Here is a 27,098-nt window from a genome sequence, read left to right as displayed (position 1 = left end):
AAACCCAACGGAAACCCCCCCCCCAATCCCGGGCACCCACCCAAAATCGGGGGGAAGCCGCGGGGTGGGGGTTCTCCCCCCCCCCCCCCAACCCGACCCCCCCCGCGGGTGTCCCCTTGGCGCTGTCCCCAAGGGGGGGGGGGAGGGGGGGGGGGGACACACGCGCGACACCCGACACCCCCCCCCGCCCCCCTCCCAAATGCGGGGGGGGGTCCCTCAGGTGGGTTCCCCCCAGTGCCGAGACACAATTGGGGTTCCCCTTGTTGGGGGGGTGGGGCAGGGACCCCCCCCACACCGTGGGTTGGGGGGTGGGGGTGCCCCCCGCGTCCCCCAACCCCCCCCCGGTAACTCGAGCCCCTCCCCCCCCGTTCCCGGTGTTGGTTTTGGCTCCCGGAGCTTTTCCATGACATCGGCCCCCCCCCCCGCCCCCTCACCTCCCCCGGCCGGGCCACCCGGGGGACCCCTGGGGACAGGAAGGGACAAGAGGGGACAGGGGGGACAGTGCCACCCCCCCAAAGAGAGGGAGGGTCCTGACCCCCCTCCCCTGTGACGCCCTGGGGGGGCTTTTTCCTCTGCCCGGCTGGTGGGACCCCCCCCTATGAGTGTGGGGACCCCCTTGGGGTGACAGGTGACACCCTCATGGTGACGGAGACACCCCTGCGGTGACAGCGACACCCCCACAGTGACGGTGACACCCTCATGGTGACAGTGACACCCCCACAGTGACGGTGACACCCTCATGGTGACGGTGACACCCCCACAGTGACAGCGACACCCCCGGGGTGACAGTGACCCCCCCATGGTCACGGTGACACCCCTGTGGTGACAGTGACACCCCTGGGGTGACGGTGACACCCTCATGGTGACGGTGACACCCCCACAGTGACGGTGACACCCCTGTGGTGACAGTGACACCCTCATGGTGACAGTGACACCCTCCTGGTGACAGTGACACCCCCACAGTGATGGTGACACCCTCAGGGTGACAGTGACACCCTCATGGTGATGGTGACACCCCCACATTGATGGTGACACCCTCAGGGTGACAGTGACACCCTCATTGTGATGGTGACACCCCCACGATGATGGTGACACCCTCAGGGTGACAGTGGCACCCCTGGGGTGACAATGACACCCCCACAGTGATGGTGACACCCTCCTGGTGATGGTGACATCCCCATGGTGACAGTGACACCCCCATTGTGATGGTGACACCCCCACAGTGACAGTGACACCCTCCTGGTGACAGTAATGCTGCTGTGTCCCAGGGGACCCCCCCATGGCCGCGGTGACCTCATGGTGACCACAGTGACTCCCCAGTGACCACAGTGACCCCTCAATGACCATAGTGACCCCCTGGTGACCACAGTGACCCCCGAATGACCACAATGCCACTCTGATGACCACAGTGACCCCCTGGTGACCACAGTGACCCCCTGGTGACCACAGTGCCCCCTCAATGACCACAGTGACCCCCTGGTGACCACAGTGACCCCCTGATGACCGCAATGCCACTCTGATGACCACAGTGACCCCCTGGTGACCACAGTGACCCCCTGATGACCGCAATGCCACCCCGATGACCACAATGACCCCCTGGTGACCACAGTGACCCCTCAATGACCACAGTGACCCCCTGGTGACCACAGTGACCCCTCAATGACCACAGTGACCCCCTGGTGACCACGGTGACCCCTGAATGACCACAATGCCACTCTGATGACCACAGTGACCCCCTGGTGACCACAGTGACCCCTCAATGACCACAGTGACCCCCGAATGACCGCAATGCCACCCCGATGACCACAGTGACCCCCTGGTGACCACAGTGACCCCTCAATGACCACAGTGACCCCCTGGTGACCACAGTGACCCCCGAATGACCGCAATGCCACCCCGATGACCACAGTGACCCCTCAATGACCACAGTGACCCCCTGGTGACCGCAATGCCACCCCGATGACCACAGTGACCCCCTGGTGACCACAGTGACCCCTCAATGACCACAGTGACCCCCTGGTGACCACAGTGACCCCTGAATGACCACAATGCCACTCTGATGACCACAGTGACCCCCTGGTGACCACAGTGACCCCTCAATGACCACAGTGACCCCCGAATGACCGCAATGCCACCCCGATGACCACAGTGACCCCTTGGTGACCACAGTGACCCCCTGATGACCGCAATGCCACCCCGATGACCACAGTGACCCCCCGATGACCACAGTGACCCCCTGGTGACCACAGTGACCCCCTGATGACCGCAATGCCACCCCGATGACCACAGTGACCCCCTGGTGACCACAGTGACCCCCGAATGACCGCAATGCCACCCCGATGACCACAGTGACCCCCCGATGACCACAGTGACCCCCTGGTGACCACAGTGACCCCCGAATGACCGCAATGCCACCCCGATGACCACATCCCCCCCCCACCCCCAGTGACCCCGCTGACCCCCCCCCGCGCCCCCCCCCGCCGTGCCCCCCCCGCCCGCCCGGTGCCCGGTGCCCGCCGCCCCCCCCCCGCGCCGACGATGCCGGTGGCCACGGTGACGCCGGTGCTGGCCGTGACCTCCGCGCCCACGGTAATGGCCCTGGCCCGGGGCTGGCGGGGGGGCGGGGGTGGCACCGGGGGGGGGGTCCCCTGCCCGCCGGGGGGGTCCCCGTGCCCACGCGGGGGGGTCCCCGCAGGCCGGCCGCGAGTACTCGCCCGCGGCCACCACGTCCGAGAACGGCGGCGGGAAGAGGAAGCAGAAGGAGAAGGAGCTGGACGAGCTCAAGAAGGAGGTGAACCTGGTGAGTGGGGACAGGGACAGCCAGGGGACACAGAGGGGACAGGGGACAGCCAGGGGACAGCCAGGGGACAGGGGGACAGAGCAGGGACAGGGGGACAGAGTGGTGACAGGGGGACAGGGAACAGCCAGGGGACACAGAGGGGACAGGGGACAGCCAGGGGACAGCCAGGGGACAGCCAGGGGACAGGGGGACAGAGCAGGGACAGGGGGACAGGGGACAGCCAGGGGACAGGGGGATAGAGCAGGGACAGGGGGACAGGGGACAGCCAGGGGACAGCCAGGGGACAGGGGGACAGATCAGGGACAGGGGGACAGGAGACAGCCAGGGGACACAGAGGGGAGAGGGGGACAGAGCAGGGACAGGGGGACAGGGGACAGCCAGGGGACAGCCAGGGGACAGGGGGACAGATCAGGGACAGGGGGACAGGAGACAGCCAGGGGACACAGAGGGGAGAGGGGGACAGAGCAGGGACAGGGGGACAGGGGACAGCCAGGGGACAGGGGGACAGAGCAGGGACAGGGGGACAGGGGACAGCCAGGGGACACAGAGGGGAGAGGGGGACAGAGCAGGGACAGGGGGACAGGGGACAGAGCGGTGACAGGGGGACAGGGGACAGTGAGAGGACAGGGGGACAGGGGTCAGCCAGGGGTCAGCCAGGGGACAGCCAGAGGACACGGGACAGAGAGGGGATAGTGAGGGGACATGGGACAGAGAGGGGACAGGGGACGGCCAGAGGACAGCCAGGGACAGCAACAGGGACAGGGGACAGCGAGGGGACACAGGACATGGGAACAGCAAGAGAGACAGGGGACATGAGGGACATGAGGGACACTGAGACCATGGGGACATGGGGGACATGAGGGACATAGGGGACAGTGACAGGGACAGGGGACATGGGGGACACAGGGGACACTGGGACCATGGGGACATGGGGGACACAGGGATGGTGGCCATGTCATTGCATTCATGGGGACACGAGTGATGTGGGTGACATGGGTGACATGGGTGACATGAGTGACATGGGTGACACAGTGACATAGGACTCCGGGGACAGCTGGCTGTGTCATCCCATCCAGAGGGACGTGGGTGACATGGGGACATGCCAGCCTGCTGGGGTGACTGGGGTCATGGGGACAGCTGTCCCACGTCACCCAGCTGAGGTGACACAGTGGTGTGGGTGACGTGGGCGATGTGGGACTCTGGGGACAGCTGGCATGCCACCCCAGCCAGAGGGACATGGGTGACAGGGGCACAGCTGGCCCTCCACCCTGGCTGGGGTGACACGGGTGACAGGGGTGGCATTTGTCCCTCAGGATGACCACAAACTGTCCCTGGATGAGCTGGGCAGGAAGTACCAGGTGGACCTGTCCCGGGTGAGATGTCCCTGTGTCCTGGTGTCCCCGTGTCCCCGTGTCCTCATGTCCCCCTGTCCCACCCTCAGTGCCACCCCCATCCTCCTGTCCCTGTGGGTGACCCCTGGCCATACCCCCTGTCCTCAATGTCCCCTGCCCACACCCCTCATCCCCCCCACGTCCCGGGGTGTCCCTGGTGTCACCGTGTCCCCCCCCGGGGTGTCCTTGGTGTCACCGTGTCCCAGGTGTCACCGTGTCCCTGCTGTCGCTGTGTCCCCTCCATGCCCCTAGCTGTCCCAGGTGTCCCTGTGTCCCTGGTGTCCCCATGTCCCCGGTGTCCCCGTGTCCCCGTGTCCCAGGTGTTCCCGTGTCCCCGGTGTCCCTGTGTCCCCCTGGCTGTCCCCGGTGTCCCTGTGTCCCCATTGTCCCCGTGTCCTGGTGTCACCGTGCCCCCGGTGTCCCCCCGGCTGTCCCCGGTGTCCCTGGTGTCACCATGTCCCCATGTCCCTGTGTCCCCTGTGTCACAGTATCCTGCTGTCCCGTGTCCCCGGTGTCACCATATCCTGGTGTCACCTTGTCCCCAGTGTCTCCGGTGTCCCCGTGTCCCCATGTCCCTGGTATCCCCATATCCCGGTGTCCCCGTGTCCCCATGTCCCTGGTGTCACCGTATCCTAGTGTCTCAGTGTCCCCGTGTCCCTGGTGTCCCCATATCCCGGTGTCCCCGTGTCCCCATGTCCCTGGTGTCACCATATCCCGGTGTCCCCGTGTCCCCATGTCCCTGGTGTCACCGTATCCTAGTGTCTCAGTGTCCCCGTGTCCCTGGTATCCCCATATCCCGGTGTCTCAGTGTCCCCGTGTCCCTGGTGTCCCCATATCCCGGTGTCTCAGTGTCCCCGTGTCCCTGGTGTCCCCGTATCCCGGAGTCCCCGTGTCCCCGTGTCCCTGGTGTCCCCATATCCCGGGGTCTCAGTGTCCCCGTGTCCCCGGTGTCACAGTATCCCGGTGTCTCAGTGTCCCCGTGTCCCTGGTGTCCCCATATCCTGGTGTCCCCGTGTCCCCGTGTCCCTGGTGTCCCCATATCCTGGTGTCCTCGTGTCCCCGGTGTCCCCATATCCCAGTGTCTCAGTGTCCCCGTGTCCCTGGTGTCACCGTATCCCGGTGTCCTCGTGTCCCCGTGTCCCTGGTGTCACCATATCCCGGTGTCCTCGTGTCCCCGTGTCCCTGGTGTCACCGTATCCCGGTGTCTCAGTGTCCCCGTGTCCCTGGTGTCACCGTATCCCGGTGTCCTCGTGTCCCCGTGTCCCTGGTGTCACCGTATCCCGGTGTCTCAGTGTCCCCGTGTCCCTGGTGTCCCCATATCCCGGTGTCTCAGTGTCCCCGTGTCCCCGGTGTCCCCATATCCCGGTGTCTCAGTGTCCCCGTGTCCCCGGTGTCACAGTATCCCGGTGTCCCCGTGTCCCCGCAGGGCCTGACGAACGCGCGCGCTGCCGAGATCCTGGTGCAGGACGGCCCCAACGCGCTGACGCCGCCGCCCACGACCCCCGAGTGGGTGAAGTTCTGCCGGCAGCTCTTCGGGGGCTTCTCCATCCTGCTCTGGATCGGGGCCATCCTCTGCTTCCTGGCCTACGGCATCCAGGCCGCCATGGAGGACGAGCCCTCCAACGACAACGTGAGGGGACACGGGGACACGGGGACACCGGGGACACCGGGGGCACCGGGGGCATGGGGGGCATGGGGACACTGGGGACATGGGAGGCACGGTGGGCACGGGGGGCACCGGGGTTATGGAGACACTGGGGACATGGGAGGCACGGCGGGCAGGGGGGACACTGGGGACATGGGGGGCACCGGGGGTATGGAAGGTATGGGGACACTGGGGACATGGGGGGCACTGGGGGTATGGGGGGTATGGGGACACTGGGGACACGGGGTCATGGGGGGCACAGGGGGGTCCAGGGATTGCAGGGGGCATGAGGGGTATGGGGTGCACCGGGGGTATGGGGACACTGGGGACACTGGGGACACAAGGGACATGGGGGCACGGGGGGCACTGAGGGTATGGGGACACAGGGGGTATGGGGGACACGGCGGGCATCGGGGGCACAGGGGGTTTGGGGACAGGGACATTGTTGGGGACAGGGACATCATGGTGGGACATGGGGGTGGCATGGGGACAGGGACATGGTGGGGACAGGGGCATGGTGGTGGCACGAGGGGCATAGCAGTGAGGGGGGACAGGAGCGCAGTGGGGACACGGGGGACCCTGGGGGGGCTCTGGGATCATGGGGACAGGCGCCACGGGGACACTGGCACTGGGGACACTGGCACTGGGGGTGGCACACACCGGTGGCCCCTTGTCCCCTCCCCGCCCCGTGCCAGCTCCTGGGGGGCCCAGCTGTGGGTGTGGGGGGATGTCAAAGCACCGAGGGTGTCCCCTCCCTGTCACCCCACCCTGGGGGTCCCTGGGGGGGTCCCACGGTGCTCCCCAGGTGCTGAGGTGCCCCCCACCCCGGTGCCAGCTGTACCTGGGGGTGGTCCTGGCGGCCGTCGTCATCGTCACCGGCTGCTTCTCCTACTACCAAGAGGCCAAGAGCTCCAAGATCATGGACTCCTTCAAGAACATGGTGCCCCAGGTGGGCAGCGGGGGCACGGCCGGGGGGGTCCCGGGGGGACGGGCACCCCCTGAGGTGCCCGCTGCCCCCCCAGCAAGCGCTGGTGATCCGCGAGGGCGAGAAGATCCAGATCAACGCCGAGAACGTCGTGGTCGGGGACCTGGTGGAGGTGAAGGGCGGCGACAGGGTGCCCGCGGACATGAGGATCATCTCCTCCCACGGCTGCAAGGTGGGCACTGGGGGGGCACGGGGGGCACTGGGGGCATTGGGGACACTGGGGACACTGGGGACATTGGGCAGCGACAGGGTGCCCCATGGGCACATGAGGATCATCTCCTCCCACGGCTGCAAGGTGGGCACGGGGGGACATCCAACCCCACCCAACCCAACCCTACCCAATCCCACTCAATCCCCCCACAACCCCAAACCGCCCCCAACCCCCCATACCCCAAAACCTCCCAACTCCCCGTACCCCAATCCCCCCAATCCCCCCATAACCCCAATCCCACCCATCTCCACCAAATCCCCCCTGTACCCCAATCCCCCCCATAACCCCAAACCCCCCCAATCCCCCCACAACCCCAAACCCCCCAATCCCAATCCCAACCCCAATCCCCCCCATAACCCCAAACCCCCCCAAGCCCCTGTACCCCAAACCCCCCCAATCCCCCCACAACCCCAAACCCCCCAATCCCAATCCCAACCCCAATCCCCCCCATAACCCCAAACCCCCCCAAGCCCCCGTACCCCAAATCCCCTGAATCCCCCCACAACCCCAAACCCCCCAATCCCCCCATAAGCCAAATCCCACCAAACTCCACCAAATCCCCCCTTAACCCCAATCCCCCCAATCCCCCTCCATAACCCCAAACCCCCCCATGCCCCCCATACCCCAACTCCCCCTGAATCCCCCCCATCACCCCAAACTCCCCCAATCCCCCCAATCTGCCCACAACCCCAAACCCCCCAATTCCCCCTGAATCCCCCCATAACCCCAATCCCCCCATAACCCCAAACCCCTCCAATCCCCCCCAATCCCCCCACAACCCCAATCCCCCCATAACCCCAAACCCCTCCAATCCCCCCCAATACCCCCACAACCCCAATCCCCCCCAATCCCCCATACCCCAAATACCCCCCATACCCCCAATCCCCTCGTACCCCAATCCCCCCAAATCCCCCCAAGGTGGACAACTCCTCGCTGACGGGCGAGTCGGAGCCGCAGACGCGCTCGCCGGAGTTCACGCACGAGAACCCCCTGGAGACGCGCAACATCTGCTTCTTCTCCACCAACTGCGTCGAAGGTGGGCCCCCGCCGCCCGCCGTGTCCCCAGGCCCCGTGCCACCTCCGCGCCACCTCCACGTCACCTCCGTGCCACCGCAGGGACCGCGCGGGGCATCGTCATCTCCACCGGGGACCGGACGGTGATGGGCCGCATTGCCTCGCTGGCCTCGGGGCTGGAGGTGGGCCGGACGCCGATCGCCATGGAGATCGAGCACTTCATCCGCCTCATCACCGGCGTGGCCGTCTTCCTCGGCCTCTCCTTCTTCATCCTCTCCCTCATCCTCGGCTACACCTGGCTCGAGGCCGTCATCTTCCTCATCGGCATCATCGTGGCCAACGTGCCCGAGGGGCTGCTGGCCACCGTCACGGTGAGGGGCTGGGAGCACTGGGAGGGCACTGGGAGGGCACTGGGAGCACTGGAAGCACTGGGAGGGCACTGGGAGCACTGGGAGGGCACTGGGAGGGCAATAGACGCATTCCTGTGGGGCTCCACCATCATCTTCCTCATGAGCATCATTGTGGCTAGCGTGCCTATGGGGCTGCTGGCCACTGTCATGGTGAGGGGCTGGAAGCACTGGGAGGGCACTGGGAGCACTGGGAGCACACTGGGAGCACCGGGAAGGCACTGGGAGGGAAATCTGGGGCACCGGGAGCACTCTCAGGAGGGCTCCACCATCATCTTCCTCATGAGCATCATTGTGGCTAGTGTGCCCGAGGGGCTGCTGGCCACCGTAATGGTGAGAGGGGGCACTGGGAGTACTGGGAGGGCACTGGGAAGCAACTGGGAGGGCACTGGGAGGGCAATAGAGGCATTACTGGGGGGCTCCACCATCATCTTCCTCATGGGCTTCATCGTGGCTAGCGTGCCCGAGGGGCTGCTGGCCACCGTCATGGTGGGAGGGGGCTCTGGAAGGGGGATGGGGGCACTGGGATCATTTTGGGGTGCTGGGGAGGGTCCCCAGACCCCATAACGGGGGTCCCAGCCCTGTGACACCCCGGGGTGCCCCCCAGGTGTGCCTGGCCCCGATGACCAGCTGATCGCAACAGGGTACTGAGGGCACCCTGAGGGCACACTGTGGGGGCTCTGGGGCCACTTTTGGGGTCGGGGGGGTCCCCAGACCCCAGAGCGGGTCTCCCACTCCCTGTCCCACCCCCGTGACACCCCGGGGTGCCCCCCAGGTGTGCCTGGCCCCGATGACCAGGTGATCACAACGGGGTGTTGAGGGCACCATGAGGGTGGGGGTTCTGGTGCCACTTTTGGGGTCGGGGGTGGTCTGTGCACCCCATAGCGGGGGTCCCACCCCTGTGACACCCCGGGGTGCCCCCCAGGTGTGCCTGACCCTGACTGCCAAGCGCATGGCGCGGAAGAACTGCCTGGTGAAGAACCTGGAGGCCGTGGAGACGCTGGGCTCCACCTCCACCATCTGCTCGGACAAGACGGGCACGCTGACCCAGAACCGCATGACCGTGGCCCACATGTGGTTCGACAACCAGATCCACGAGGCCGACACCACCGAGGACCAGTCGGGTGCGTGGGGGGCACCCCCAAATCCCCAGTGCCCCCAGCACCCCAATCCCCTGGAACCCCAATGCTCTGGGACCTCGGTACCCAAACCCCCGGCACCTCAATCCCCTGGAACCCAAATCCCCCAAAACCCTGATCCCCTGGAACCCCAACCCCCTGAAACCCCGATCCCCCAAAACCCCAACTCCCCGGGACCTCAGTACCCAAACCCCCTGGCACTCTAATCCCCCAGAACCCTGATCCCCCAAATCCCCAAATCCCTGGAACCCCAATCCCCCAAAACCCTGATCCCATGGAACCCCCAGTGGGTGGCACTGGTGACATTGGGGTGGTCAGTGGGTGACACTGGGGTGGTCAGTGGGTGACACTGGGGTGGCCAGTGGGTGACACCGAGATGGTCAGTGGGTGACACCGAGATGGTCAGTGGGTGACACTGGGGTGGTCAGTGGGTGACACCAATGGGTGGCACTGGTGACATTGGGGTGGTCAGTGGGTGACACTGGGGTGGCCAGTGGGTGACACTGGGGTGGTCAGTGGGTGACACTGAGGTGGTCAGTGGGTGACACCAATGGGTGGCACTGGTGACACCAGGGTGGTCAGTGGCTGACACTGGGATGGTCAGTGGGTGACACTGGGGTGGTCAGTGGTCAGCCCTGGTGACACCAGAATGGTCAGTGGGTGACACCAGGGTGGCCAGTGGCTGACACTGGGATGATCAGTGGGTGACACCAGGGTGGCCAGTGGTCAGCCCTGGTGACACTGGGATGGTCAATGGGTGGCACCAGGATGGTCAATGGGTGGCACCAATGGGTGGCACTGGTGACACCCTGCTGGCCAGTGGGTGACACCAGGTGGTCAGTGGGTGACAGCGGTGACACCCTGGTGGCCAGCAGGGTGACACCAGGGTGGCCAGTGGGTGACACCGAGATGGTCAGTGGGTGACACTGGGGTGGCCAGTGGGTGACACTGAGGTGGTCAGTGGGTGACACCAATGGTGGCACTGGTGACATTGGGGTGGTCAGTGGGTGACACTGGGGTGCTCAGTGGGTTACTCCAGGTCACCCTGGGTGGCACCAGGGTGGTCAATGGTCAGCCCTGGTGACACCAAGGTGGTCAGTGGGTGACACCAGGTGGCCAGTGGGTGACACCAAGGTGGTCAGTGGGTGACACCGGCCGTGCCCTGACCGCGCCCCGTGTCCCCAGGTGCCACCTTCGACAAGCGCTCGCCCACGTGGGCGGCCCTGGCGCGCATCGCGGGGCTCTGCAACCGCGCCGTGTTCAAGCCGGGCCAGGAGAACGTCTCCATCTCCAAGGTCGGGGGGGTCCCCGGGAGCCGGGGGAGGGGACGGGGCCCCCGCGCCCCGGCGGCAGCGGTGACAGCGGTGTCCCCCCGCAGCGGGACACGGCCGGCGACGCGTCCGAGTCGGCGCTGCTCAAGTGCATCCAGCTGTCGTGCGGCTCCGTCAGGAGGATGCGGGAGCGCAACCCCAAAGTCACCGAGATCCCCTTCAACTCCACCAACAAGTACCAGGTGCTGCGGGCACTGGGGGCACTGGGGGCACGGGGATGGGGCACTGGGAGCACTGGGGGCACTGGGGGCACTGGGATGGGGCACTGGGAGCACTGGGGGCACGGGGATGGGGCACTGGGAGCACTGGGGGCACTGGGGGCACGGGGATGGGGCACTGGGAGCACTGGGGGCACGGGGATGGGGCACTGGGATGGGGAACTGGGATGGGGCACTGGGGGCACTGGGAGATGGCACTGAGAGAGGGCACTGGGGCACTGGGGGCACTGGGGGCAATGGCATGGGGCACTGGGGGCACTGGAGGCACTGGGACAAGGAACTGGGATGAGGAACTGGGGATATTGGGGGCACTGGGAGGGGGCACTGGGATGGGGCACTGGGAGCACTGGGGGCACTGGGAGGGGGCACTGGGGGCACTGGGAGCACCGGGCAGTGTTTGGGTGACCCCATGCTGACCCCAGTGGGTGACACTGGTGATGCTGGGCGGGGTGTGGGTGAACCTGGGGTGCCTCTGGGTGACACTGGTGACAGCGGGCAGTGCATGGGTGACCCTGGGTGGCTCTGGGTGACCCTGGGGTGGCTCTGGGTGGCTCTGGGTGACCCTGGGGTGGCTCTGGGTGACACCAGGCAGTGCATGGGTGACCCTGGGGTGACCCTGGGTGGCTCTGGGTGACCCTGGGGTGGCTCTGGGTGACACCAGGCAGTGCATGGGTGACCCTGGGTAGCTCTGGGTGACCCTGGGGTGGCTCTGGGTGACACCAGGCAGTGCATGGGTGACCCTGGGGTGGCTCTGGGTGACCCTGGGGTGGCTCTGGGTGACTCCAGGCAGTGCATGGGTGACCCTGGGGTGACCCTGGGTGGCTCTGGGTGACCCTGGGGTGGCTCTGGGTGACACCAGGCAGTGCATGGGTGACCCTGGGTGGCTCTGGGTGACCCTGGGGTGGCTCTGGGTGAAACTGGCGACACCAGAACGGTCAGTGGGTGACCCTCGGTGGCTCTGGGTGACACTGGTGACAGCGGGCAGTGCGTGGGTGACCCTGGGGTGGCTCTGGGTGACACCGGGCAGTGCGTGGGTGACCCCACGCTGACCCCGCTGTCCCCTGTCCGTGTCCAGCTGTCCATCCACGAGCGCGAGGAGGACCCCCAGGGCTACCTGCTGGTGATGAAGGGAGCCCCCGAGCGCATCCTGGACCGCTGCTCCCGCATCCTCCTGCAGGGCCAGGAGCAGCCCCTGGACCAGGAGATGCGCGAGGCCTTCCAGAACGCCTACCTGGAGCTGGGGGGCCTCGGGGAGAGGGTCCTGGGTACGCCCGGGGGGGTCCTGAGGGGATTTGGTGGGGCCCGGGGTTGCTGGAAGGGGATCCAGAGGAGATTTGGAGGAGAAAAGCCTGGATGAGAATGTGGAGGAACCTTGCAGAGTCCCTACCTGGAGCTGGGGGGGCTCGGGGAGAGGGTCCTGGGTACACCTGGGGGGTCCTTAGGGAATTTGGGGGGGCCCGGGGGGGTTCTGAGGGGTCCTGAGGGGGATTTGGGGGGGCCCGGGGTTGCTGGAAGGGGATCCAGAGGAGATTTGGAGGAGAAAAGCCTGGATGAGAATGTGGAGGAACCTTCCAGAGCCCCTACCTGGAGCTGAGGGGGCTCGGGGCTTGGGTCCTGGGTATGCCCGGGAGGGTCCTGAGGGGATTTGGGGGGGCCCGGGGGCGTTCTGGGGGGTCCTGAGGGGATTTGGGGGGGCCCGGGGTTGCTGGAAGGGGATCCAGAGGAGATTTGGAGGAGAAAAGCCTGGATGAGAATGTGGAGGAACCTTCCAGAGCCCCTACCTGGAGCTGGGGGGGCTCGGGGAGAGGGTCCTGGGTACACCTGGGGGGTCCTGGGGGGTCCCGAGTGCATCTGGGGGGACCCGGTGGTGCCCAGCATTCTGTCACCTGTACCTGCCCCCGGACACATCCTGGGGGTCCGTGTGGGGTCCCTCATGGGTTCCTGGGGGTGTTTTGGGGGGTTTTTGGGGTCTCACCATCCCCACAATGTCCCCAGGGTTCTGTCACCTGTACAGACACTCCTGGGGGTGTTTTTGGGGTCTTTGGGGTCTCACCATCCCCACTCCAGTCCCCAGCATTCTGTCACCTGTACCTGTCCCCGGACAAATCCTGGGGGTCCCTGTGGGGTCCCTCATGCGTTCCTGGGGGTGTTTTTGCGGTTTTTGGGGTCTCACGGTCCCCACTCTGGTCCCCAGGGTTCTGTCACCTGTACCTGCCCCTGGAGAAGTTCCTGGGGGTATTTTTGGGGTCTCACCGTCCCCCACAATGTCCCCAGGGTTCTGTCACCTGTACAGACACTCCTGGGGGTGTTTTGGGGGGTTTTTGGGGTCTCACCATCCCCACAAAGTCCTCAGAGTTCTGTCACCTGTACCTTCCCCCGGACAAGTTCCTGGGGGTGTTTTTGGGGTCTCACCATCCCCCACAATGTCCCCAGGGTTCTGTCACCTGTACAGACACTCCTGGGGGTGTTTTTGGGGTCTTTGGGGTCTCACCATCCCCACTCCAGTCCCCAGCGTTCTGTCACCTGTACCTGCCCCCGGACAAATCCTGGGGGTCCGTGTGGGGTCCCTCATGGGTTCTTGGGGATGTTTTTGCGGTTTTTGGGGTCTCACGGTCCCCACTCCGGTCCCCAGGGTTCTGTCACCTGTACCTGCCCCCGGACAAGTTCCTGGGGGTGTTTTTGGGGTCTCACCGTCCCCCCACAATGTCCCCAGGGTTCTGTCACCTGTACAGACACTCCTGGGGGTGTTTTTGGGGTCTTTGGGGTCTCACCATCCCCACAATGTCCCCAGGGTTCTGTCACCTGTACCTGCCCCCGGACAAATCCTGGGGGTCCCTGTGGGGTCCCTCATGGGTTCCTGGGGGTGTTTTTGCGGTTTTTGGGGTCTCACGGTCCCCACTCCGGTCCCCAGGGTTCTGTCACCTGTACAGACACTCCTGGGGGTGTTCTGGGGGGTCTTTGGGGTCTCACCATCCCCACAATGTCCCCAGGGTTCTGTCACCTGTACCTGCCCCCGGACAAGTTCCCCCGCGGGTTCCGTTTCGACGCGGACGAGGTGAATTTCCCCACCAGCGACCTTTGCTTCGTGGGGCTCATGTCCATGATCGACCCCCCCCGCGCCGCCGTGCCCGACGCCGTGGGCAAGTGCCGGAGCGCCGGCATCAAGGTGGGACCCCAAAACCCCCCTGAGCCTGCCCGGGACCCCAAAACCCCAGCACGGGACCCCAAAACCCCCCTAAGCCTCCCCAGGACCCCAAAACCTCCACCCGGGACCCCAAAACTCCCCCTGAGTCCACCTGGACCCCAAGACACCCACCTGGAACCCGAAATTTCCCCTGAGCCTGCCTGGGACCTCAAAAGCCCCACCCAGACCCCAAAACCCACCCTGAGCCCGCCCAGACCCCAAAATCCCCACCTAGGACCCCAAAACTCCCCCTGAGCCCACCTGGACCCCAAGACCCCCACCTGGAACCCCAAATTTCCCCTGAGCCTGCCTGGGACCTCAAAAGCCCCACCCAGACCCCAAAACCCACCCTGAGCCCGCCCAGACCCCAAAATCCCCACCTAGGACCCCAAAACTCCCCCTGAGCCCACCTGGACCCCAAGACCCCCACCTGGAACCCCAAATTTCCCCTGAGCCTGCCTGGGACCTCAAAAACCCCACCCAGACCCCAAAACCCACCCTGAGCCCGCCCAGACCCCAAAATCCCCACCTGGGACCCCAAAACTCCCCCTGAGTCCACCTGGACCCCAAGACCCCCGCCTGGGACCCCAAAATCCCCCTGAGCCCCATTTCCCCTTGTCCCCCCATTCTGGGGTGCCCCCAGGTGTCCCCAGCTGCTCCCAGCTGTCCCCAGGTGTCCCCCAGGTGTCCCCAGATGTCCCCAGGTGCTGACGGTGCCCCCCAGGTGATCATGGTGACCGGGGACCACCCGATCACGGCCAAGGCCATCGCCAAGGGCGTCGGGATCATCTCCGAGGGCAACGAGACCGTGGAGGACATCGCAGCGCGCCTCAACATCCCCGTCAGCCAGGTGAACCCCAGGTGAGCCAGGGGAACCCCAGGTGAGCCCCGGGTGAACCCCAGGTGAGCCAGGGGAACCCCAGGGGAACCCCAGGTGAGCCCCAGGTGAATCAGAGGAACCCCAGAGGAACCCCAGAAGAACCCCAGGTGAGCCCCAGATGAGGCAGAAGAACCCCAGGTGAGATAGGACAACCCCAGGTAAGCCCCAGGTGAACCAGAGGAACCCCAGGGGAACCCCAGAGGAACCCCAGAAGAACCCCAGGTGAGCCCCAGGTGAACCAGAGGAACCCCAGGGGAACCCCAGGGGAACCCCAGAGGAACCCCAGAAGAACCCCAGGTGAGCCCCGGGTGAACCAGAGGAACCCCAGGGGAACCCCAGGGGAACCCCAGAGGAACCCCAGAAGAACCCCAGGTGAACCCCAGATGAGGCAGAAGAACCCCAGGTGAGATAGGAGAACCCCCGGTGAGCCCCAGGTGAGCCAGGTAGGGGAAGTTGAGGGGATTTGGGGGTCCCGGGGGGTCTTCTGTGGAATTTTGGTGTGCTGGAGCAGATTCTGGGGTTCTGACCTCCCAGTGACCCCCCCCAAGGTGTGTTTGGTGCATGGGTCACACCTGAAGGACACGATGGGGATTTGGGATTTGGGATGGGGTCCCAGGAGATTTTCCCAGGACTTTTGGGGTGCCGATTTTGGGGTGCCGAATTTGGGGCGCTGATTTTGGGGCACTGACCCCCTGTGACCCCCAGAGAGGCCAAGGCGTGTTTGGTGCTCGGGTCACACCTGAAGGACACGATGGGGATTTGGGATTTGGGATTTGGGATTTGGGATTTGGGATGGGGTCCCAGGGGGTTTTCCCAGGACTTTTGGGGTGCCGATTTTGGGGCGCTGATCCCGCCGTGACCCCCAGGGAGGCCAAAGCGTGCGTGGTGCACGGCTCGGACCTCAAGGACATGAGCTCGGAGCAGCTGGACGAGATCCTGCGCAACCACACCGAGATCGTCTTCGCCCGCACGTCCCCCCAGCAGAAGCTGATCATCGTCGAGGGCTGCCAGAGACAGGTGACACTGCCCTGTCCCTGTCACCTGTGTCACCGGCGTCACCGGCGTCACCTGTCCCCTTAGCCCCTCATCCCAATGTCCCCAAAGCCCTCAATACCTGCAATGACCCCAGTGTCCCCAAAGTCTCCAATGTCCACAACATCCCCAGTGTCCCCAGTGTCCCCAATGTCCCCAGTGTCCCCAAAGCCACCAATGTCCCCAATCCCCAATGTCCCCAGTATCCCGTGTTCCCCATATTCCCAATGTCCCCAATGTCCCCAGGTGTCCCCAGTGTCCCCAAAGCCACCGATGTCCACAACATCCCCAACGACCCCAATATCCCGTGTTCCCCATATTCCCAATGTCCCCAGTGTCCCCAGGTGTCCCCAATGTCCCCAATACCTCCAAAGTCCCCAGTATCCCCAAAGCCACCAATGTCCCCAGCATCCCCAGTGTCCCCAATGTCTCCAGTGTCCCCAAAGCTCCTCAGTGTCCCCAGCATCTCCAGGGTTCCCCATATTCCCAATGTCCCCAATATGGCCCCAACATCGCCAATGTCCCCAGAACGCCCAATGTCCCCAGTGTCCCCAAAGCCACCAATGTTCCCAGTATCCCCAATGTCCCCAGTGTCCCCAAAGCCACCAACGTTCCCAGTATCCTCTCAATACCCCAATGTCCCCAATGTCCCCAGTGTCCCCAGTGTCCCCAATGTCCCCAATATCCCGTGTTCCCCATATTCCCAATGGCCCCAATGTCCCCAATGACCCCAGTGTCCCCCGTGTCCCCAGTGTCCCCAATGTCCCCAATATGCTGTGTTCCCCATATTCCCAATGTCCTCAATACCCCCGATGTCCCCAATGTTCCCAGTGTCCCCAAAGCCCTCAGTGTCCCCAATGCCCCCAGTGTCCCCAATGTCCCCAAAATCCCCAACATCCCCAGGGCGCCATCGTGGCGGTGACGGGTGACGGCGTCAACGACTCGCCGGCGCTGAAGAAGGCGGACATCGGGATCGCCATGGGCATCGCCGGCTCGGACGTGTCCAAGCAGGCGGCCGACATGATCCTGCTGGACGACAACTTCGCCTCCATCGTCACCGGCGTCGAGGAAGGTCGGGGACAGGCACAGGGGTTTGGGGACATCGGGGACATGGCGGGTATTGGGGGAACTGGGGGCATTAGGGATATCGGGGGTATTGGGGACATCGGGGACACTCGGGGCATTTGGGGTATTGGGAGTATTGGGGGCGTTGGGGACATTTGGGATATTGGGAGTAGTGGGGGTATTTGGAGCATCGGGGACATTGGGGACTTTGGGGATTCTAGGGATATTAGGGACATTGGGGACATTGGGGACTTTGGGGATAATTGGAGCATTGGGGACATTGGGGATATTTGGGACATTGGGGACACTGTGGGTATTTGGGATTTTGGGGTACGGGGGACACAGGGGATGTTGGGGACTTTGGGGTCATTGGGGACATTGGGTACTTTGGGGATATCTGGGACATTGGGGACATTGGGGATGTTTGGGGACATTGTGGGTGTTTGGGATATTGGGGGTATTGGGAACATTGGGGACATTTGGGACATTGGAGGAATTGGGAATTTGGGACATTTGTGGGTATTTGGGATACGGGGGACACCTGGGGACACTGGGGACGTAGTGGGTGTTTGGGATATTGGGACACTGGGGACATTTGGGACATTGGAGGAATTGGGAATTGGGGACATTTGTGGGTATTTGGGATATTGGGGACATTGGGGACATTGGGGTCATTGGGAGCACTGGGGACACTGGGGACATTTAGGGACATTTGGGGACATGTGGGGCCGCCGCTGTCCCCTGGCAGGCCGCCTGATCTTCGACAACCTGAAGAAGTCGATCGCCTACACCCTGACCAGCAACATCCCCGAGATCACCCCGTTCCTGCTCTTCATCATCGCCAACATCCCGCTGCCGCTGGGCACCGTCACCATCCTCTGCATCGACCTGGGCACCGACATGGTGAGGGGCACCCCAAATCCACCTGGGAACCCCAAATCCATCCCAAATCCATCCCAAATCCATCCCAAATCCATCCCAAATCCAACCCAAATCCAACCCAAGTCCATCCCAAATCCACCCCAAATCCCGCTGCCGCTGGGCACCGTCACCATCCTCTGCATCGACCTGGGCACCGACATGGTGAGGGGCACCCCAAATCCACCTGGGAACCCCAAATCCATCCCAAATCCAACCCAAATCCATCCCAAATCCCGCTGCCGCTGGGCACCGTCACCATCCTCTGCATCGACCTGGGCACCGACATGGTGAGGGGCACCCCAAATCCACCTGGGAACCCCAAATCCATCCCAAATCCATCCCAAATCCAACCCAAATCCAACCCAAGTCCATCCCAAATCCACCCAGGGACCCCAAATCCATCCCAGAGATCCCAAATCCAACCCAAATCTTCCCAGGGACCCCAGATCCACCCAGGTACCCCAACCATGACCCCAAATCCATCCCAAATCCAACCATGACCTCAAATCCATCCCAAATTCTCCTGGGGATCCCAAGTCCACCCAGGGACCCCAAATCCAACCAGGGACCCCAAATCCATCCCAAATTTTCCTGGGGATCTCAAATCCACCCAGGGACCCGAAATCCTCCTGTCCCTGGGCACTGCCACCATCCCATGACGTGTGACACCGGGTGACACCGGGTGACACTGGGTGACGCCGGGTGACACTGGGTGACACTGGGTGACACCGGGTGACACTGGGTGACACCGGGTGCCACCGCTGTCCCCTCAGGTCCCTGCCATCTCGCTGGCCTACGAGGCGGCCGAGAGCGACATCATGAAACGGCAACCGCGGAACCCCCGCAGCGACAAACTAGTCAACGAGCGGCTCATCAGCATGGCCTACGGCCAGATCGGTCAGTGGTCACTCGGGGTCACTCTGGGTCACTCAGGGGTCACTCAGGGGTCACTCGGGGTCACTCGGGGTCACTCTGGGTCACTCGGGGTCACTCTGGGTCACTCAGTGGTCACTCTGGGTCACTCTGGGTCACTCAGGGGTCACTCGGGGTCACTCAGGGGTCACTCGGGGTCACTCAGGGGTCACTTGGGGTCACTCTGGGTCACTCTGGGGTCACTCGGGGTCACTCAGGGGTCACTCAGGGGTCACTCATCAGCATGGCCTACAGCCAGATCGGTCAGTGAGGGGTCCCAAGGTGATCCCAAATCCCGTAACTCTGATCCCAATCCCAATCCCATGGCTCGGATCCTGATCCCAATCCCAATCCCACGATTCCAATCCCGATCCCAATCCTCATCCCATGGCTCTGATCCCAATCCCAATCCCAATCCCATGGCTCTGATCCCAATCCCATGGCTCTGATCCCAATCCCGAGCCCGATCCCAATCCCATGATCCTGATCCCGATCCCAATCCTGATCCCATGGCTCTGATCCCAATCCCGAGCCCGATCCCAATCCCATGATCCTGATCCCGATTCCGATCCTGATCCCATGGCTCTGATCCAATCCTGATCCTGATCCCGATCCCATGGCTCTGATCCCAGTCCCATGACTCTGATCCCAATCCCGATCCCGATCCCAATCCCATGATCCTGATCCCGATTCCGATCCTGATCCCATGGCTCTGATCCGATCCTGATCCTGATCCTGATCCCATGGCTCTGATCCGATCCTGATCCCGATCCCGATCCCATGGCTCTGATCCCGATTCCGATCTTGATCCCGATCCCATGGCTCTGATCCCGATCCCGATCCCGCAGGGATGATCCAGGCTCTGGGCGGGTTCTTCACCTACTTCGTGATCCTGGCGGAGAACGGGTTCCTGCCGGAACGCTGCTCGGGATCCGCCTGGCCTGGGACGACCGCTCCAAGAACGACCTGGAGGATTCCTACGGACAGGAGTGGGTGAGGGGACCCTAAAACCGACCCTACACACGGGTTACACACTGGTTACACACTGATTACACACCAGTTACACACCGGTTACACACCAGTTACACACCGGTTACACACCAGTTACACACCCACAACAGCCCTGGGACAACCGCTCCAAGAACGACCTGGAGGATTCTGACAGACAGAGTGGGTGAGGGACCCTACACTGACTCTACACACGGGTTACACACCGGTTACACACAGTTACACACCTACTTCCATCCCATTTCCACCCCATTAATGCCCAATTCCCACCCCATTTCCTCGTTTATTTCCTCCCTGTTTCTCCCGTTCACTCCCGGTTTCCCATTCAATCCCGTTTCCCCGCTTTCCCCGGTTGTTCACTCCCAGTTTCCTCCCGGTTTCCCCAGTTGCTCACTCCCGGTTTCCCCCCCGGTTTCCCCCATTGTTCCTCTCTGGTTTCCCCGTTGTTCACTCCGGTTTCCCATTTCCCCCGTTCACTCCCGGTTTACCCCCCGGTTTCCCCCATTGTTCACTCCGGATCCCCAGTTGCTCCATCCGGTTCCCCCTGGTCTCCTCGTTTTCTGCCCCCGGTTTCCCGGTTTCTCACTCTGGTCCCCCCGGTTTCCCAGTTTCTCACTCCAGTTCCTCTTACTTTGCCGGTTTCCCACTCCGGTCCCCCCGATTTCCCGGTTTCCCCGTTGTTCCCCCTCGTTGCCCGGTTTCTCACTCCGGTTTTCTCAGTTTCCCGGTTTCTCACTCGGTCCCCCCCGGTTTCCCCCGTTGTTCTCCCCCGGTTTCCCGGTTTCTCACTCTGGTTCCCCTCGGTTCTCCCCGTTGTTCCCCCGGGTTTCCCCGTTGTTCTCCCCAGTTTCCCGGTTTCCTCACTCCGGTTCCTCTTGGTTTCCCAGTTTCTCACTTCCGGTTCCCCCCCCAGTTTCCCCGTTGTTCTCCCCGGTTTCCCGGTTTCTCACTCCGGTTCCTCTTGGTTTCCCAGTTTCTCACTCTGGTCCCCCCCGGTTTCCCCGTTGTTCTCCCCTGGTTTCCCGGTTTCTCACTCCAGTTCCTCGTGGTTTCCCAGTTTCTCACTCTGGTTCCCCCCGGTTTCCCCGTTGTTCTCCCCCGGTTTCCCAGTTTCTCACTCCGGTTCCCCCCAGTTTCCCCGTTGTTCTCCCCAGTTTCCCGGTTTCTCACTCCGGTTCCTCTTGGTTTCCCGGTTTCTCACTCTGGTCCCCCCGGTTTCCCCATTGTTCTCCCCGGTTTCCCGGTTTCTCACTCCGTTCCTCTTGGTTTCCGCGTTTCTCACTCCAGTCCCCCCCCCGTTTCCCGGTTTCTCACTCCGGTTCCCCCGGTTTCCCCGTTGTTCTCCCCCCGGTTTCCCGGTTTCTCACTCCAGTTCCCCCAGTTTCCCTCGGTCCCCCCTAGTTTCCTGGTTTCTCACTCCGGTTCCCCCCCGGTTTCCCCGTTGTTCTCCCCGGTTTCCCAGTTTCTCACTCTGGTCCCCCCCAGTTTCCCCGTTGTTCTCCCCAGTTTCCCGGTTTTCTCACTCCGGTTCCTCTTGGTTTCCCGGTTTCTCACTCTGGTCCCCCCCAGTTTCCCGTTGTTCTCCCCGGTTTCCCGGTTTCTCACTCCAGTTCCCCCCGGTTTCCCCGTTGTTCTCCCCGGTTTCCCGGTTTCTCACTCCGGTTCCTCTTGGTTTCCCGGTTTCTCACTCCGGTTCCGTTGCCAGACGTACGAGCAGCGGAAGGTGGTGGAGTTCACGTGCCACACGGCGTTCTTCGCCAGCATCGTCGTGGTGCAGTGGGCGGATCTCATCATCTGCAAGACCCGCCGCAACTCCGTCTTCCAGCAGGGCATGAAGTGCGACAGAGCGCCCCAAAATCACCCCAAATCACCCCCAAAATCCCATCTACAAAAACCCCAAAACCACCCTAAAATCACCCCAAAATCACACCAAAACCCATATAAAAATACCCTAACAACACCTCACAAACACCCCAAAATCACCCCCCAAAATCGCACTCCAAAATACCCCTAAACCACCCTAAAATCACCCCAAAATCCCATCCAAAAATACCCCAAAATCACCCCAAAATCCTACCGAAAATCCCATCCAAAACCACCCCAAAATCACCCCAAAATCCGATCCAAAAATACTCTAACAACACCTCAAAAACACCCCAAAAATACCCCAAAATCACCCCAAAATCCTACCGAAAATCCCACCCAAAAATACCCCAAAAATCACCCCAAAATCCTCCCGAAAATCCCATCCAAAACCACCCCAAAATCCCATCCAAAAATACCCCCAAACCACCCTAAAATCACCCCAAAATCCCACCCAAAAATACCCCAAAATCACCCCAAAATCCCATCCAAAAATACCCCCAAACCCCCCTAAAACCACCCCAAAATCCCACCCAAAAATACCCCAAAATCACCCCCAAAATCCCATCCAAAATCCCATCCAAAACCAACCCAAAAACCACCCCCAAATCCCACCAAAAATACCCCAAACCCCCCTAAAATCACCCCAAAATCCCACCCAAAAATACCCCCAAAATCACCCCAAAATCCCATCCAAAATCCCATCCAAAACCACCCCAAAATCACCCCCAAAATCCCATCCAAAATCCCATCCAAAACCACCCCAAAATCCCATCCAAAATACCCCAAAACCCCCCCTAAAATCCCCCCAACAATCCCCCCAAAATCCCATCTAAAAATACCCCAAAACCCCCCTAAAATCACCCCAAAATCACCCCAAAATCACCCCAAACCCCCCCCCCAAAATCCCCAACCCCCCCACAAACCCACATCCCCCTTCCAACTCCCCCCTCCCCGGAAAAAATCCCAAAACCTCCCCCAAAAAACCCCAAGCCCGGCCCAAAACAGCCGAAAAAACCCCGAATCCCCCCCATTTTTTAGGAACAAATCCTGATTTTCGGGCTGCTGGAGGAGACGGCGCTGGCGGCGTTCCTGTCCTACTGCCCGGGCATGGGGGTGGCGCTGCGCATGTACCCCCTCAAGTGAGGCTCACCCCAAATCCCGACCCCAAAAACCGCCCACGCCCCTTCTAGATCCCCCCAAAAAATCCTAAAACTGCTCCAAAACCTAAAAAAAATCCCAAATCCACCAAAATCCCCCCATGGCCTTTCCAAATCCCCCCCCAAAAAAACCTAAAATTGCGCCAAAACCTAAAAAAATCCAAATCCCCCAAAATCCCCCCATGGCCTTTCCTAATCCCCCCCAAAAAATCCAAAAACTGCTCCAAACCCTAAAAAATTCCCAAATCCCCCCATGTCCCTTCCAGATCCCCCCAAAAAATCCTAAAACTGCTCCAAACCCTAAAAAAATCCCAAATCCACCAAAAATCCCCAATTCCCCTCCAAAACCCCCCCCAAAAATCCTAAAATTGCTCCAAACTCTAAAAAATCCCAAATCCACCAAAAATCCCCAATTCCCCTCCAAAACCCCTCTAAAAATCCTAAAATTGGGCCAAACCCTAAAAAAATCCCAAATCCACCAAAATCCCCCCATGGCCTTTCCAAATTCCCCCCAAAAAATCCTAAAACTGCTCCAAACCCTAAAAAAAATCCCAAATCCACCAAAATCCCCCCATGGCCTTCCTAATCCCCCCAAAAAATCCTAAAACTTCTCCAAACCCTAAAAAAATCCCAAATCCCCCCAAAAACCCCAATTCCCATGGAAAACCCCCCAAAAATTCCCAAATACCCCCAAAAAAATCCAAAATTCCCATGGAAAACCCCTTAAAAAATCCCAAATCCCCCCAAAAACCCCCAAATTCCCATGGAAAACTCTCCAAAAACCCCAAATTCCCATGGAAAACCCCCCAAAAAAATCCCAATCCCCCCAAAAATCCCAAATTCTATGGAAACCCCCCCAAAAAAATCCCAAATCCCCCCAAAAACCCCCCCAAAAAATCTCAAATTCCCATGGAAAACCCCATTAAAAAAATCCCAAATCCCCCCAAAAACCCAATTCCCATGGAAAACCCCATTAAAAAATCCCAAATCCCCCCAAAAACCCCAATTCCCCATTGAATACCCCCCCAAAAAATCCCAAATCCCCCCAAAAGCCCCAAATTCCAATGGAAAACTCCCCGAAAACCCCAAATTCCCATGGAAACCCCCCAAAAAAATCCCCAAATCCCCCCAAAACCCCCCCCAAAAAATCCCAAATTCCCATGGAAAACCCCCCAAAAAATCCCAAACCCCCCAAAACCCCCAAAAATCCCAAATTCCCATGGAAACCCCCCCAAAAAACCCCAATTCCCCTCCAAAAAAAGAAAAATCCCCCCGAGCAACCATAAAAAATTGGGGGGAAAACCAACAAAATCGGGGGCGGAATCTCCAGCAAATGGGAATGAATAAATTGGGGGGGGCGGGGGGGGGTTGAGAAATTTTGGGGACCCCCCCCCGGGATTTGGGGTGGCCAAATTTTGGGGTTTTGTGGCCAGGGTCACGTGGTGGTTCTGCGCCTTCCCCTATTCCCTGCTGATCTTCGCCTACGACGAGGTGAGGAAACTGATCCTGAGGCGCTACCCCGGAGGTGAGGCACCCCCAAAAACGGCGGGGGGCACCCCAAAAAAATTGGGGGGGGGGGGGCGTCTGAAAAAATGGGTGGGGGCACCCCCAAAAAAATTGGGGGGGGGATAAAAGAAATGGGAGGGAAAGTGAAAAAAAAAACCCAAAAATGGAGGTGGGAAAATGGGGGGGAATAAGAAAAAGGGGGGGCACCCCAAAAATGGGGGGGAATAAAAAAATGGGGGGCACCCTAAAAATGGGGGGCACCCTAAAAAATGGGGGGCACCCTAAAAAATGGGGGGGCGTCCGAAAAAATGGGGGGTACCCTAAAAAATGGGGGGGAAACCCCAAAAATGGGGGGGAATAAAAAAATGGGGGGAAACCCCAAAAATGGGGGGAAACCCCCAAAAATGGGGGGGACACCCTAAAAAATGGGGGTGAGAAAATGGGGGTAAATAATAAAAATGGGGGGGACACCCCAAAAAAATGGGGGGAAACCCCAAAAATTGAGGTGGGAAAATGGGGGGAATAAAAAAATTTGGGGGGACACCCAAAAAAAATGAGGGGGCACCCCAAAAATGGGGGAGCACCCTAAAAATGGGGGGAAACCCTAAAAATGGGGGGAAACCCCAAAAATGGGGGGACACCCTAAAAATCGAAAATCCTGGGAGAAAACCCCCCCAAAAAATGGAATCCTAAAAAATGGGAACCCCAAAAAACGGGAAACCCCAAAATATGGGAATCCCAAAAAGAATGGATTTGGGGTTTTGGGGGTTTGGGGATTTGGGGTTTGGGCGGTTTTGGGGTTTGGGGTTTTGGGCATTTCGGGTTTTGGGATTTTGGGGTTTGGGGTTTTTGGGATTTGGGGATTTAGGGGTTTGGGGATTTGGGGATTTGTGATTTTGGGGGTTTGGGGTTTTGGGGATTTGGGGTTTGGGGTTTTTGGGATTTGGGGGTTTGGGGTTTGGGGTTTTGGGGTTTGGGGTTTTTGGGATTTGGAATTTTGGGGTTTTGGGTTTTGGGCATTTGGGGTTTTGGGATTTTGGGGTTTGGGGTTTTTGGGATTTGGGGATTTGGGGTTTGCGGTTTTGGGGAATTTGGGGATTTGGGGATTTGGGGGTTTGCGGTTTTGGGGAATTTTGGGGATTTGGGGAGTTGGGGTTTGCGGGTTTTGGGGGAATTTTGGGGTTTTGGGATTTTGGGGTTTGGGGTTTCGGGTTTTGGGGTTTTGAGGATTTGGGGATTTAGGGTTTGGGGGATTTGGATTTTGGGGTTTTGGGTTTTGGGGTTTTGGGTTTTGGGATTTGGGGGTTTTGGGGATTTGGGGTTTTGGGGATTTGGGGTTTGGGGATTTCAGGTTTTGGCATTTTGAGGCCCCCCTGACGCCCCCTCCCCTTTTTTTGCAGGCTGGGTGGAGAAGGAAACCTATTATTGATCCTATTATTGATCCTACTATTGATCCCATTATTGATCCCATTATTGATCCCATTATTGATCCCATTATTGATCCTACTATTGATCCTATTATTGATCCCATTGTTGATCCTGATATTGATCCCATTATTGATCCTAATATTGATCCCATTATTGATCCCATTATTGATCCTACTATTGATCCCATTATTGATCCCATTATTGATCCCATTATTGATCCCATTATCGATTCCCTCCCCCCCTTTGGGACCCTCGGAGCCCCCCCCGCACCCCAAAACTAACCCGGGGGGGGTCGCGACCCCCCTGAACTTGGGGGGACACCCGGACCCCCCCCCCCCGCAGAGCAATAAACCAGTTTAACAGCCCCCGTGTACTGGGATGGACTGGAGGGAGGGAGTACCCCCAGACCCCCCAAATTTCCCCCGAATTCCCCCAAAATCCCCCCAAATTCCCACCCCCCAATTTCCTCCAAATCCCCAAAATCCCCCCAAATTCCCCAAAATCCCACCCAAATTTCCCCCAAATGCCCCAAAATCCCCCAAATCCCCAGAATCCCCACCAAATTTCGCCCAAATTTCCCCAATTTTCCTCCAAATCCCCCCAAATTTCTCCCAAATGTCCCCAAAATTTTCCCAAATTCAACCAAATTCCCCAAATGTCCCACAAATTCCCCCCCCTCCCAAAATTTCCCCCCGAAATTCCCCCAAATTCCCCAAATTTCCCCCACAAATCCCCCCCAATTCCCACAAATTTCCCCAAAATCCCCCCAAATTCCCCAAATGTCCCCAAATTCCCCCCCAAATTTCCCCAAATTCCCACAAATTTCCCCAAATTTCCCCAAATTCCCACAAATGTCCCCAAAATTCCCCACATTTTCCACCAAATTCCCTCAAATTTCTCCCAAATTCCCCCCAAATTTCTCCCAAATTCCCCCAAATTTCCCCAACTTTCCCCAGATTCCCCCAAAATTCCCCCCAATTTCCCCCCACGTTTCCCCC

General features: G+C 60.8%; 1 protein-coding gene across 1 annotated transcript; it reads left to right on the top strand.

Moving 5' to 3' along the window:
* The first annotated feature begins 2,501 nt into the window (after positions 1-2,501).
* Positions 2,502-26,461, top strand: LOC137466480 (sodium/potassium-transporting ATPase subunit alpha-2-like). The gene is given in 24 exon segments (XM_068178210.1): positions 2,502-2,589; positions 2,696-2,800; positions 4,114-4,173; positions 5,618-5,821; positions 6,672-6,785; positions 6,859-6,993; positions 7,951-8,068; positions 8,149-8,417; positions 9,379-9,577; positions 10,778-10,887; positions 10,971-11,105; positions 12,217-12,406; positions 14,132-14,307; positions 15,050-15,186; positions 16,072-16,222; positions 17,141-17,309; positions 18,051-18,205; positions 18,997-19,120; positions 19,984-20,055; positions 20,058-20,128; positions 21,849-21,989; positions 23,048-23,148; positions 24,600-24,691; positions 26,073-26,461. Coding segments are annotated over 24 exon segments (3,108 nt in total). The 5' UTR covers positions 2,502-2,538; the 3' UTR covers positions 26,102-26,461.
* The last annotated feature ends 637 nt before the right edge of the window (positions 26,462-27,098 follow it).

Source organism: Anomalospiza imberbis, unplaced genomic scaffold (genome assembly GCF_031753505.1).
Source record: "Anomalospiza imberbis isolate Cuckoo-Finch-1a 21T00152 unplaced genomic scaffold, ASM3175350v1 scaffold_226, whole genome shotgun sequence".
Taxonomy (NCBI): Eukaryota; Metazoa; Chordata; class Aves; order Passeriformes; family Viduidae; genus Anomalospiza; species Anomalospiza imberbis.
The sequence above is the reverse complement of the archived record's forward strand: the minus strand, read 5'-3'. Positions and strand labels throughout refer to the sequence as shown.